The sequence below is a fragment of the Mesitornis unicolor genome, unplaced genomic scaffold (assembly GCF_000695765.1).
Source record: "Mesitornis unicolor isolate BGI_N332 unplaced genomic scaffold, ASM69576v1 scaffold44783, whole genome shotgun sequence".
NCBI classification, from domain to species: domain Eukaryota; kingdom Metazoa; phylum Chordata; class Aves; order Mesitornithiformes; family Mesitornithidae; genus Mesitornis; species Mesitornis unicolor.
In genome coordinates, this window is record NW_010176232.1 from 12,748 (window position 1) to 27,078 (window position 14,331).

Here is a 14,331-nt window from a genome sequence, read left to right on the forward strand (position 1 = left end):
AAGTAATGTGACTTAAATAATACCTGAAGAATACTCTTTAATCTTTCCTGATAGTTCACATACATACATACAGAGAGAGGACAAGAATCATTTCTCTTTGTAAGGCATACATCTTTCAAAGTCCTTGCTGTATTACACTGCTGTAGCGTGCTATAACTTTTGAATGTTTTGAACACTTCTTTAACATATCATCTGGGTGTCGTTTGGATTTCAGATAGACATAACTGTGACTCTTTCCTAGCTTTTCTTTTTTTAATACTTGATGAATCCTGCTTGTCATCTCTAGACATTAACATGACTTTCTGCTCTGAGGTTTCCAAAAGGTCAGTTCTGTGAATACTTCCGAGCGTAGTAAAATCAGAGCCAGATTTATTGTTAGCACTGTCTTTAGGACTACAGCCTGAACCAGAAGGATTTGGCAAAAGAAAAGTGGGAAGAAAGCAGTAAGGGCATGGATACTGAAGGTTACTGATACAGTGCAGACTTTTCTCTGTTTCGTTGTGGTAGGCATCATTCTTTCTACCCTAGTCTTGGTAACTGTGGAGTGCTTAATGCCTGACATCTACTGAAAATTGACGTGTTGTGCCTAAATATTAATTTCATATGCGATTCATTCTCTTGGGAGGAATGAAATTGTCTAGATTAGTACTTCAAAAACTCTTAAAACAACCCAGCTAATGGTTCTCAGCATAATTCTTCACATCTATGACTTACAGTTTGCAGGTTTTCTTTTCTTTCTGTATGACCTTAGGAAAAGAGGGGCAGGCGTGTATTCCAGGATTGAAGATGTAGGTATAGAGAGTGAGCTAGGAGATAGGTCTTCAAATACCAGCTGCAACAGGATAAATGACCCTATTATAATGATGTGGAAGCAAAAGCTGCTAAAATAGTGGATAGTGCCTTTGTTTCACAGCTGGGGGTTTAGCTTTGAATTGGCAGTCAAGTAATAAAGAGGTCTGTGGTAAAGGAGGTGATATTCTAATAGCCACGTCTGCATGATGGTGAAGCCTGATACCTATTGTCTGTGTTTTGGCTAGAACTATGAAGAACATTGCTCTGGTGTAACTTACGTCAGACAAAAGTGTATTTTCCTAAGGATTCCAGACACGAGAAACACAAAGTTCATGTCATCATATCCTGCAGGGTCTGGAGAAGAGAGGTGGCGGTAATGATCTGTTGTATAACAGGCCAAAGGACAGATTCAGTTTCCATGTAATTGCTGTAGGGACCAGAAATGTGAGGACAGGTGTGTTGGTTTTTCTGTTTTAAGTGTGGTCCACAGGGGTCTGTCTTCAAGCTCCATCTTTCTCACAAACTGGGCTAATTGACGCTTCTGAAATAGACTGCTTTTTAGGTGGTGCAACTGATAGTATGGACAAACATTGCCTGGAAGTTTGGATGCTAGGCAGCAATAGGATAGCAGTGGTCGGTCGTGATGACTGCAGTGTGTAGTGACTGACTATTGAATGTAGCCTGCTCTGTCTCAGCTGAGAAACGACTGTTGGGATTAAAGGTGTGCTGGTCAAAAAATACTTCTAAACTCATGAGGTCACCTTTTTGGGGGCATCCTGACAATACAGCGGTACAAGCACTGAAAGAATGTTTTGAGAGGATGCGTTGCTCGCTTTTCACTGCACTAGCGTATGGTAAATATGTATAAGCAAGTTGTGGATGGAGATCTTACCTCTACAGAGGGAAGGAAGATGCCTTTTCTTTACGTCTTCTCCAGTTATAAAGCAACAGCCAAGAATTACAGGGCAAAAAGTCAAAGTAAAGTAAACGTTTAAGAAATGTTGCAATGTGTATTTGGCAAACTTGAGTTGTCAGCCACTGAATATACTAGATGCTAGGTACTGGAATGCCCAATTGATTCTTAGAAAAGCTGTTGTGTGCAGTGTTTTCCCAAATGCATTATGCATTTCCATTTTGCATTTGGGAAGACGAATAGAAGATGTGTTTCTTGATTTCTTCTGTAACATCTTGCTTATGTGAACTTCTAACAGATGTTAAAAATAATGGGTCTAAGTCCCACATTATGCTGCCTCTTCCAAAGGTGTTCGTAAGCTTGAGGTGTGTTTTCTGTTTTGCTTTTGAGGTTTTTTTTCCTCTCTTTACGCTTTTGGGTTTCCACCTGAAGTATCCTAAGAAATGCAAAATGAATCTGGGTTTCCAAAGATAACATTTAACTAGCTTGTGATCCAGAATAAGTACAAATAAAATGTCTTTGCTGTCTTTCTACCTCTGAAAGCAGGTGAAGCAACCCATCTTCCACCCGTGAACGGCTCAATTCAAGCAAAAAAGAAAATTACAAAGCATTGCTTTCTTTGTGGCAAGAAAACTGGATTGGCAACCAGCTATGAGTGCAGGTAGGCTGAGCACATAACCAGCTTAAATTTGATAGCTGGGTTAACCAGCAGGTTTTTTATGCTGCGTGGTATTCCTTAGGCATAGCAAATCAAAAGACAACCTTCGAAAGAGCTGCAGTTCTCAGTTCAGCGAAACTCCAGGAATTAAGAGTTCAGGAACGTTGTACCTGTTCTGCTGTTGAGGTGTACGTTCTTCCAGGAAAATCAAGATGTAAGGTAGCAGGGGAAAAAGAACGTGATTACCAATAAAGGTGATGATATTTTATACTGGTGTGGAGAGAACTGGTTTCAGATTTGTGTTCAGCAAAGTTTCTCACCAATAATTATATCACTTACAACTCGAGGAAAAACTGGTTTTGTTACGGTTTTTCAGGAAGTCTGCCTCAGATTTGGCCTTACTACAACACATCTGCACAGTTTGGGAATTTATACAAATTTGTGTTTGTTAGCTTCTTGATTTAATGTGTTTTCTGTTTTCTTGTGAGACTTCGGCCACCTTTGAGCATCTAGAGCATCTCAAAAGCAGAACGTCAAAGTGCTGGTCCCCCAAATCATGACTTGCAGATGACACAGCAAGACCTGGCGCTTGGTGGCAATCACTGGAAACTTAAAGATACCAACAATAAAAGCAAAACACTTTCTCTGTTGGTCTTGGGTCTCAAAAGTATAGTTTCCCACAAGATGATATTTTTCGGCTTCCCATGAACTAGTCAAGGTTGGGAACTGCTGCACTGTGAGGGCTACATCTGAAGCTGATCTTGGTTCAATCAACAGCAAAATGAACAAGGCTTCTGCCACTGGGGAGTTGTACTGGAGAGTTTCAGGGTAAGGAACTGTCTCCTTACTGACTCTTCAGTCTTTGATTTTTGAAACAGTTTTGGACACTGTACCCTTTCCTGCTAAGTGAATAGCCGCAAGCTCTTCTAGAAGTAAATAAGCAGCTTGCTTAAGGTTAAAAATGAAGCACAGAGAAAGGGGGGAAATCACACACGTCCTAAAATAGCATTTGTTCTAGTTTCAAAAGGAGCAACCATGTGACCTGTGACCTTTTACTAGCATGGAACATGAGCCAAATAGAGAACACAGTCATATGAGAGGACTGGGGATTGTGGGACCAAGACCCAAAGAAAAGCAAATTTATTACCACGCATACAAAGCCTGAGGAACAGCTATGGAGTTTATTATGAACACAGGCAGACAAAAAAGTAAATAGAGGATTACAGTCTAGTAGTGAGACAGTCAGTTGGACGTCTACTGCCCAATCCATTCAGGAGAATTCTGGTTTTGAATGATGTCAGAGTTTACTGTCCAGAAGAAACTTTGTCAGATTATCAGGCAACAGGACACTAATACCAGTCTGCACTTTTAAAGCACTTGTTCAGATCAGATAAAACATCCAGAGCATGCTTTTCTCCTGTTAGGAGTCGTAGCTGTTGAGCTGTCAGGTTTGAAGGCAGAAATCATAATCCAGACTCATTGAAATTGCAATTGATATTGGAAAGAAGCACCCTTATCCACTCCTATAGGAAGTCACGTTCCCTGTCGTTTGTCTGATGTCTTTACAGCTGACTAAACCTGTGTAATATAAGTTTACGCTAGGTAAAAGTTGTGCTGAACTAAACATCTGGTTTTGTGGTCTGAGTGATGTGGTGGTTTTGAACTGAAATGCCTCATGTGGATTTCACCTGATGCCATTATTTCAGTTCCATGGTTTTGTCCTCCGAATTCTACCAGCTGGTGCTGGTAAGGTCTTGAAAAAGAAATGAAATAAATCAAAGCCCATCTTTCTTAATTTATAAGTATGTTTGATCTTTGCTAGCTGGTTGCAGGAGTACTGATCTTGCTTAACTTTCCACCTAAAGAGACCCTTGGGTCAAAACTGCAACATTCAGTTACAAAAATGACATTTTGCTTACCCGACCAGTTAATGTTATCAGTCAAGATGGATTAGAATCCAAGCAGTTATGTCAAATAAACAAGGCATGATTAAGCCAAAGGGGCTCCCAGCGTGTCAGAATTAAAAGCTTCTAAAAGCCTGTAACTTCTCATGTTCTTGATTCTTCAGATGTGGAAACAACTTCTGTGCAACGCACCGCTATGCAGAGACTCACACCTGCACCTACGACTATAAGAATGCAGGGCGAAGGTATTTGCAGGAGACCAATCCTGTCGTTAGTGCACCAAAGCTTCCCAAAATCTAACACGGTTGTGCTGCATGTGGCCGTTCTGCCATTGAAGAGTGTTATTACATTGAGAGAAGCACTTGCTTAAACTGCATAAGTTTGCCATGCTCCATGTTTAAAGATTTGTCAAGTAACAAAAGCACACGAGGATGCATCCTGTCGAAGAATAATGTGAACACTACTGCAATTAAAACTTTTCTTCTTTAGCGAACGGAAAGTTAAAGATTAGTTTTTAAAAACTGACACTATGATTTACCTGTTACTGCACGTCTTGTGTTGTGTTTTATATTTGGAAAAGCTATTTCACTAGACAAGTCTTTAAAAGATGCACTTTACTAACTTTATTTACTGTATATCCAGACTCGAGGGGGTGTTGTAACGAGGGTGTCATGTAATGTCTTCTGTACTCTTGCGTTTCTTGTCCTTTGCGTGGGACCTTCTAAGTTATTTCACTAGAAAAATCCTCCCCGTTTTGCAAACAGCCTATTTTGAGATTTTTGGAGGGGATCGTGTGTTCCACCCCCCCGTTCCATTCAGATTGGTGTTCCTACACTGTGTATCCATTCTGAGAATGACATACCGCGTTAATCCCATTTTCTTAAAATAATACTGTTTATATGAGAAGTTTGTTTTTAAATAGAAAAATCCCCCTTTGTTGACATCAAATATAAGAAAGAACTTATTTTCACTTTTTTTGTAATCCTAGGTTTTTTTAAGACTTCACAACTTTGTTTGTTAAGGTGTTGAATGCTGTTACTGGAAGAAGTGCTAATAAATATTAAATTTTATTCTGGTTTATGCTCTTATAAATGCACAAAATGACTTTTCCTATCTTACGTTGTGCACCGAAGTTAAAAGTTGTGCTTTGTTGGGGGGATGGGGGGAAGAGCTTATTTTATTTTGTTTTCCAGAAGCACTGGCTTGTATCTGTTCCTACTGAAGTCAGCGGGGAAAGTTCCCACTAGGAATAGCGTGACCAATGCTGGATGATTTAGGTAAACCTCCTGAAGTCCTGCAGTTGCACTGGCCGAGGCAAAGTGGGTGCTCAACTACTGGCATGTATTAACCTGCAGTCTTCCTCCTCTCCAGCTGATACTCTACAAAGGCAGCTCAGTAGTTGCATGGGACCTGTAATGAGCACGCAGCTACTGCAGAAAGTGATGTTGCAGGAATATACCCACTGAAGGGCTTTCCTCTTTCATTCTCTTAATATGTCTGAAACATGTCCATAAGTTTGTGTTGCTTGAGGTGTTCTAGTGTAAATGGATTAATAAAACCTAGAACAAACTGCCAAAACAAAAGAAACCCCTCCACGTTGCATCTAGATAATTGGATGGCATTCCCTTTCTTGCCAGAGTCCTCAATTGGTTAATGATCAGTGCTGCATTCCGGTTGAACAGTAGCGGCTGATGAGCACGGCAATCAAAAGCTGGGCCAAAAAAAGGAAGGATTACTGAAAGCAAGAGAAGTAACTCGAAGAATTTTCATCCCTGGAGGAAATCCATGTCATGTAGTCCACCTGAAACTTCTTAATTTTATGAATCTGGAGTTTTCAGAGAGTGATGGCCAGGGGGAAAATGTTTCAAACTTACTCTTCCGGTCAGTGATAAGGTGAAAAGGTAGTTCTGTGTGTGTGTGATTTCTAGGCTTATTCTTACTGGGCAAAGTTGCACCTAGGATGAAGAACACATCATTACTGAACAGTGTTAGGTACTGTGAACGTGCCTGTAGTTTTTATTTTGTGTCCAGCATGGGGCAATATTTGATGCCAAGGGAAAAGAATAAGGAATGGGGCAAACGTACGAGTGTTGTCTCAGCAGCTACTTATTTGTGGCTCAGGCTTGGCCTTTTTTATACGTCCAGTAGAGATCTGGTAAGAAATGGAACTAAGATAATGTTGGCTGTTATCACTTAATCTGATTTTTCCATAAGTATAACTGTCAGGAAGTTATTTTGCAGTGCATTAGAATGGACATACTCAAATTTTAGTAAGACTACGTAACTGAGATGTATGGCAAGAAGTCTGAGTCAGATCTCAATTGTGACTCTTCCCTTTCTGCATATGCATAAAGTGCACAACAACTATCTTCAGAAAATCCAATGCAGTAATAGGACTATTATTATTCTGTGTGCAGCTTCTCATAATTTTTGTTACACTTCATTTTGACTATACCTAATACAGCTTTCTTGTGCAGAACTCTCCTGGTTTTCTTCTCATCTCCCAACACTGTTACAGGCACTCATATTTTCAACCACTAGTACAGCCCTAAGAGCACCTCATTTTTAGCTGTGATTAACCGTTTCAGTTGCTAATTTATGTGCTGTTGGGTTTTGACAAATCCCGTGTTAGACTGTGCTATGGATTAATTACCGTTTACTGTGTAAACTTACTGAAGTGGTCTGGTTTTCCGAGTATTAGTCAGTGCACTGTGGTGCTGTGCATCTGCTGTAGACAAACATTTAGCTTTTGTGTATTTGTTCATGTAATGAGATCGTATCATAAAGCATTTACATAATGGCAGTTTAACAATGACTTCAATGACTTCGGTGTGTGCTTCTCTGCATCCTTGTTGGCTGGTTTTTGCGTGCTGCTTTTATGCTTGAGGACCTGTGAGGCATACCCAGGTTGGTCTCTTGTTGAATGATCTCCAGGATTCTTTTGTCAAGTTGTAAAGTGCCGCTGAGGTGTCAGAAATGCTTTTGGATCCTGAACAAAGTATTTATTTTCTCTGAAATATCTAGAAGGCCATGGTATTAAAAGTCTGTCTGCTTACAATTCCCATCTCTATTCAGTTTGCAGTCCCCTGGGATGTAATTGCACCAGTGCCTCCTAACAGTCTTCAGTTGTAGACAAGGCTAGAGTTGTTACTGCTTTATCTTACAAAAATGAGGTGTTTCTAGCTTTTTTACGTGCCATGAATTAGACACTTGGGTTTCTTTCCAAGTACTTCATGCTTTCATGATGGGACACCATCTTCTTGTGGGTTTGGAGTTGCTTGAGCCTGTAAGGCATTGCTTCCACCTGCAGCTGTTGTGCTGGGTCACGTTTTTCCAATTTTTATGTAAATCAGGTTCATCTTGAAATGCATTTGACATTTTCTCTGGTGTCTGTATTAGCACTGAGCCACAACTGCTTACGTGAGGACATTGATGTAACTAAGAGAGCCACATGAAGCTATGGGACGGTCGTGTGAGGTTACTGTAGTTCTTACCCTGGTTTTAGTTTGGGGTAGTTGTGCAGTGTTCGTAGTGGTCAGAGCATTGGGTGGAAACCAGTGTGAAAAGGTGATTTCCTTCCTGCAGTTATTATCCCATCTAAAGATTGTCTACAAAAATCAGACAATATGCTCAATAGAAAGATGAACTTAGGCTGTTTGTTGTGAAGCAGATGTATTTAGAGCCATGGGGGTACTGTGGATGGTAACGCTTGAGTTTTAATATGTACAACTGTAATTATTCACTTTCTCAGAAGAAGTTTGCCAAAACACTCTCCTGTTCTCTTTGGTTTGAATTCCTAGTTGATATTTGATGGTTTTGAGGTTACTTATGTGTAGCATTGAATCTTACAAGCATATCTGCGCCCAGGTAAAAGGACGTTCCTTTTCACGGTATTAGTTTTTATCCTCCTTTTCCCTATGTACACTGAACAAAGATACAGGTCAAAGGTTTTTGCAAGCATTTTTAGCTCATCAGAAATGCTTTTCTACTGCTTTCGAAAAAAGAGAGCAGTTGCTTGAACAGATGAGGGTTGTCTTTCAACCATGGTGTGTTACACAAAGGCCACGAGATGTCAGTGGAGATCTCTCTTTGAGAGCCGATTTGGAATAAACCAGTAACATACACAAAATGGGAACAGAACGGTGTATTTCTAGTGATGGTTAGGCTGTTGCTGGTTTTGACCAATCTTACGTTCCTAGCTTGTCTTTATTTCTTAAGCAGTGAAACGTGAATTCCTTTATTTATCAGGTAGCCTTCTTGAGCAAAGCATTTCAGCACGCTGGTTTTTGTTGTCCCTCTCATTGCTTTGTTTACAGTAGGGTGGATGCTTGCCTTATTTTTCCCTGCGGGAAATCACTCCCTTTTTATTAGAATTTACAGCCATAAGTTAAAGAAGGGGTCCTCTACTGTAGCTCTTTGGACCTCCTGAGATGCTATAGGATTTTTCCTTATGAATCCGTCCATCCGTTAGGAGTTTCACTACGAAGGTTGCGTGGTTAAAGAACTGATTGTACTTCAAAGCCTTTCCAGTCTTGCAAGAATGATGTGCCATATTTTCTCTCTCAAAAGACAAGGCCATGTCATCCAACCACATGTGGATTGACTCCTTGAGGCAAGTTCTTTCCTGCAGCTGAGTAACTCCATGAATAAAACACTTAATTGTAATCAGCTTCTCCTGGGACCACTGGCTACATCTTATTAGAAAGGCTCAAAGGCAATTGTTTCAAAGTCATCAGTTGCTTCAAAAGGAATGCACTATTTAAGAAAACCACAGAATCCAGTGTGTGTCTTGCCTTACCAATATGTGAATCTGTCTATAGCTTAGGTTCTGTTTATTCCAGCCATTCCTTCTCCCTACCACGCACACGAGCACGCACATACACACATCCATTCAGTGGCTGGGAGAGTTGGCATTTTCAGCTCTTTCGTGTGTCAGTCTTGGTCTCCTTCATCTTTTTTTATCCGTGAGTCCATGAATAAGCCAGTGTGTTTGGGTTTCTTGTCAATGCATCCATGTAATTTTTCGCTCTCTGTTCTTTTATGGCCATTGTGTGCATGTTTCTTGAAAACTATTTCAGCGTGGGTCTTTGATTTGCCTTTCCCATTAACGAGTCTTTAGGAAAACAAGAAGAAATCCTTGCATAAGCAGCAGTTTAATATCATATCTACAAAAGTTTGCATAAAACAGGAAGGCAGCTCTTGCCCTGCTTACTGTAAGTCTTCAGTGCAGTTCAATTTGATTTGAAGCAATTTCTGCTGGCAGCGTACAGTGTGAGAGAGAGGTTTTGGTTGTTCTGCAGGAATGAGGCTTGCCTAGTAATTAGATCTTTTTCAGAAATTATAAGCATTAGTATGCAAAAGAACCGCACCTAGAAGCGTGGTCTGCCAGTTTGTACATAACTTTTCTCTTCTATGGGGACTTTGTGGCGGAGAACTTGTGGAGGTGTTTGCTTGCAGTGTGAAGCTGCAGAGAAGAGGCACCAGGGGGCACTGGAGGCATTTTAAGAACGGCAAAACAAATCGGTTTTGTCCAATAATGTAATTTACAAAGAAAACCATCCATAAAAGAATGTGATTATTTCTTTATGTCCTTATTCTGACCACTGAACAGATCTGAGGAGGTCAGCAGGAGTCCTGCAATTATGAATTTCAGGGGTGTCTGCTAGCTAGGTTATGCTGGATGCTATATATGCATTAAAAAAGTTATCTGTCCCCATAATTTCATAGTGTAGAATGCCAGATATTGCTTTTGGTACAGATGCAGGGTGAGGATACAAAATAATAAATTCAGTGGTGTGTGAGGAGTGTACACCAGTAACTGCTCAAACAAACTGACCGCTCTTTACCACTTGTCCTTTATGACTTTGCAATTCAAGAAGCTTTACAGGTCCTCAGCAACAGAAATTTGTTCCTAAACCACACTTAAAGGGTGGTTTCAGTCCTTTTTAATCCAATCTTCTGTAGGGCTGATTATATTATATAAATAGTTTGTGTATATATAGCTACATAAGGATTATGTATTCTAATCACATCTGGACGGTGACATACTGCTGGAATTAGGTGTTCAGCCCAGCAGCAGCAGTTCAAAACAATACCTAATCACGAAAATAATATGATTTGCATGGCATGTGATTAAGAAGGTTAATGAGTTGGAAATAAAAACACTGTAAAGTTCTCTAAAAGGAGAAATCAGGAGGTTTGAAACTCTTTTTTTTTTTTAATGAATATGTTGTGGATTTTTTTTTAAAGGTGAACTGTTATGTTTTTTTCTCTCCATTCTACCCATAAAGTTAAAGTGCAGACAGTCTTTTTATTTTACTTGGACTGATGTCTGAAGAGTAGACTTGGATTTATTTTGCATTAATCTAATGTGTATTTAATGTCAAGTGCTGGAACTGTTGCCCACAGTGGGCCCTATCTGGGATATGGTAGTGGTTTGCTAAAGACCTGCACTGGCTGCCGCTAACTTTCAACACAGAGATGTATAATGAAATACCTTTGGTTTTAAACATGGTCTTGAAACTGAGAGTTGAGTGACAAGATTTCTTCTTAGCATTGTCTGTCTTGCCAGTCATCATAGACAGTTTGCCTTAGGGAAAACGGGACTCGTCAAAATAGACTGGATTAGCTTGAGCTCCATCTTGTCCAGCATCTGCCTCTGAGATCAGGAGGTTACAGACACTTCAGAAGAAGGTGCAAGGATCCTTCTGTAACCAGGTGTCCAGCTCTGTTTTCATCGCTGGATCTTCCTGTGCCAGTGACGGGTCTGCATTGTGAGGAACTTGCTGTCTCAGTGTACAGTACGATATTAAATTGGAGGCCTATAAAAATCTAAAACTAGATAAATCTTGATAGATTCACAGTTTCACTTAATTCTGTGTAATGTGAAAGCATTCCCTTTCACTATAGTTTTGACTTTCTTACCATTTTTTAACTGAAATTCATTTGGTCTGGTGTTATGAGAAAGTTATGTTATGTTATACCTCCCGAATACTCAGCGTGTTCTGTGTTTGTATCACATCTCCTCTTATTAATCTTTTTTTATGGTAGTGATTCAGTCTTTGCCATTCCAGAGCCTTAGTTATGTTTGCTGTTCTTTGAATCTCCTCTAATTTTGCAGTATACTTTCAGACATCCTTCTGTCTGCTTGAGTTCCCTGGTTCCCATTTTCCTGTCTTGTATCTTTAATTTTAAGCTGCTCAAGGTACTGTTACAGCGATATGCCCAGCGTTCTTCTGAAGGAGGTCCTTTAGAAATGGGTGATATTGTTAATCTGTCTGTACTGTGAACAGAAAACAAATAGCATTAGTTAGAGAGAGAAACGGGCTGCCTGTTTTTTACACCTTCACCACATCTGCACGTTGGATGAATGCAGTCTATTTATTGCAGTGAGGAAAGCTGAAGCTGAAATAGCGACTGCTAAGAGGTAGGTCCAGAAAATGTCTTTCCTCCTCTGCATGCTCAGGTTTGGGACAAGTAAGTTAATTAAACTTTCTGTACACTCCTCAGTGGTCTGTGTAACAAACCCAGAAGTGCAGCACACCAGTCAGGTCCTTTTTCCAACTTCTGGTCAGTAGAGGAAGAAACTGTTTGGTTAGGAATGGTTTGGTTTGGTTTGTGTTTTATTGTTGTGTGGTGGGCTGTAGTCCCAGCTGCAGTGCCACCTGACCTCTGAAGATACATCACTGATCTTCACTTTTTTCTAGTGATGCATATCCTGCCTTGAATAAGCATTAAATTTACTGGGATATGAAGAAGGGACTAGGTACAGACTTCTCTTCTCTTTTATTTGGATCCTAAATAACTTGCAGTGCTGTAAGCCTTAATCAAGCGTGACGCTTTAATGTTGTTGATTGGATTTCCCTAGAGCCAGTCACCCATACCTAGATAACTAGTTTTATCTAGAGAAATGACCTTAAAAGGTCAACTTGATGCATTTGCCAACCTTTTCCTTAGTTTTGAAGCTCAGTAATGAGAAAATCCCTATTAATGCTTCTGTAGAGGATAGCATTTGTGAGGCCTGGGTTATGCTTTATGGCTGCAAAAGCTTATCTGCTCAGAGACAGATTCAGAGCTGTATCTGATCTTGTCAGCCTTCAAAGGCCACCCTCACATGACTGTGAAGTGTTGCTGCAGTCTGCTGGGGTGGGAATTCGTCTGCCTGTTTGTCATGCGCCGTACGGAATTGAACCTGGGGCGTGTAGGGCTGGCTACGGTGGTTGTCTGCTGAATCCACACTGCATGAGGGCCATACATCGCTGTGCTGGGAGAAAGGTTACAGTTTGGCCTTCAGACAGGAATGCTTTTTTCTCCTCTTGCTTTCTAAGTGAGACTTTAATGGCTGATGCCACTCTGTATCAGAGATGGGTTTCAAATGATCGCACCCTAGTGATTTTCCAAAGCCAGGTTTTAATAAAATGTATTTACTGCAAGTGCTAATTTAAATCCCGCATCTGAGACTGAAGAAAATTCGATAAATTTCAGGCACTTTGGAAATACACTTGTTAAGACGTCTGCAAATCACCTACTTGGAGCTCTGGCAGTATTTTTATTAAAGGTGATACAAGCTTTGAAATGTGGTGCTTTTCTGGTAAAAACTGCTTCTTTAAACAGACTTTGAACAGTGCATTTTGCTTGGTCACTGCTTGCATGTCACCAGAAATGGGGCTCACAAAGATAAATTACCTAAGAAAGAAAAATGCTTTATTTTATAGTGACTGCGCCTCTTTGAATGTGTTGCATGTACAGATTGCATGAGTAGCCTCACTTCTGGATGTACGTCCTTCTCTCGTAACTCCCAAATGAAGGGCCAGTGATTTAACACTGTGTGGTGTTTGTTCAGTGCTGTATCTTCTTTGAGGTACCTGCCATGCAGTTCTCATGCATCGTCTGATTTCTTCTTTCACTCAGCTCGAAGCTATTGCCGTTTACCGTAACAGGATTTCATTTGCAGACAGTGAGCATCTCTCAGTCGTCGCACGTCCGAACATTCCTGGTTATAACATTGATGTTCTGGGCTGGCAAAGAAAGGGAGTGGTAGTTGCTCCTTCCCTATCAGGAAAACACTTAGATTTCTGTATTCCTGAAACAATCTCAGCAAATAATTTTCCTCCTAAAACTGGCGAGAAAGATGCATCTAGTTTTCTTGAGGTTTTAGGGGAGAGAATGGCAAAAAGTGCTTCCACCTACCCTGTAGAGCAGACTTAAAAACAACGCTATGTGAAGCACATTGATAACAGGATATAACACATTCCAGATCTTAGAGGTAAGTTATTTTCTCTCTTATTGCCTTCAGAACATGAAATCAGTTTTGTATGAATGAAAACCAGTCAAGATGGAAACTTTATTTATATTTTCTTCTATCTTTCTACTTGAGTTTACAACAGTTCCTTTCTAAATTCTAACATTTTGCTAGTGCTCTTCTTTTTCCCCCTCTTACCAGAATCTATCTTGTTCACCTAGCACAAGCAGGAAACAGCAGAGCAGCAGCGCAGGAGGAGTGAACCCTGGGCTCACCTTCAAAAAACTAGGGGTCCTCAGAGACCTTTTGGAGAAATTCCCCTCAACTCTGCCAGTAGTGTGCAAAGAAGAGAGTGAAGAGATGAGGGGACGCGCAGCTCAGGATGTGCAGGTGGAAGGAAGTAAAGGAACCGAGCTGATTTGGAGAAAAACAAGCAAAGAAAAAGCCTTAGGAGCACATCTTGTCCTGTCTGTCTGCACGTCGTGTTTGTACACACGAGCACATATGTATCTGTCTGGATTTAAAGCTTCCTAGTCATTAGGCTTACATTATTTTCTTTGAAGAGTTATCCAGTTTAATAGAGGTGTTTATCTACATTTTAAATTAATAGCCGCAGATACGTATGTGAAATGAATGAGCACGTATGTAGTTGAGTGCATGAAGGTGCTTATATCTGCTTATTCTTTGCAAAGAGCCTTTTGGGGATGTGGATTTGGGGGTTTTAGTCTCCCATCAGCCCCTCACGTAAGTGTGATCCCCTGCAAGACTTCTCGGGACGCTTCCAGTGCGGAGTCACAGAATCACACACAGAATCGCTCGGTTG

General features: G+C 40.5%; 1 protein-coding gene across 1 annotated transcript in view; it reads left to right on the forward strand.

Moving 5' to 3' along the window:
* ZFAND4 (zinc finger, AN1-type domain 4) overlaps positions 1-5,230 on the forward strand; it is a gene marked incomplete at its 5' end in the record, with an annotated part of 13,502 nt that extends 8,272 nt beyond the window's left edge. Inside the window, 2 exons of the mRNA XM_010181685.1 lie at positions 2,244-2,366; positions 4,432-5,230. Of these exons, the coding sequence (XP_010179987.1) occupies positions 2,244-2,366; positions 4,432-4,567 (259 nt within the window). The remainder of the gene's footprint in view (positions 1-2,243; positions 2,367-4,431) is intronic.
* Between the last annotated feature and the right edge of the window lie 9,101 nt (positions 5,231-14,331).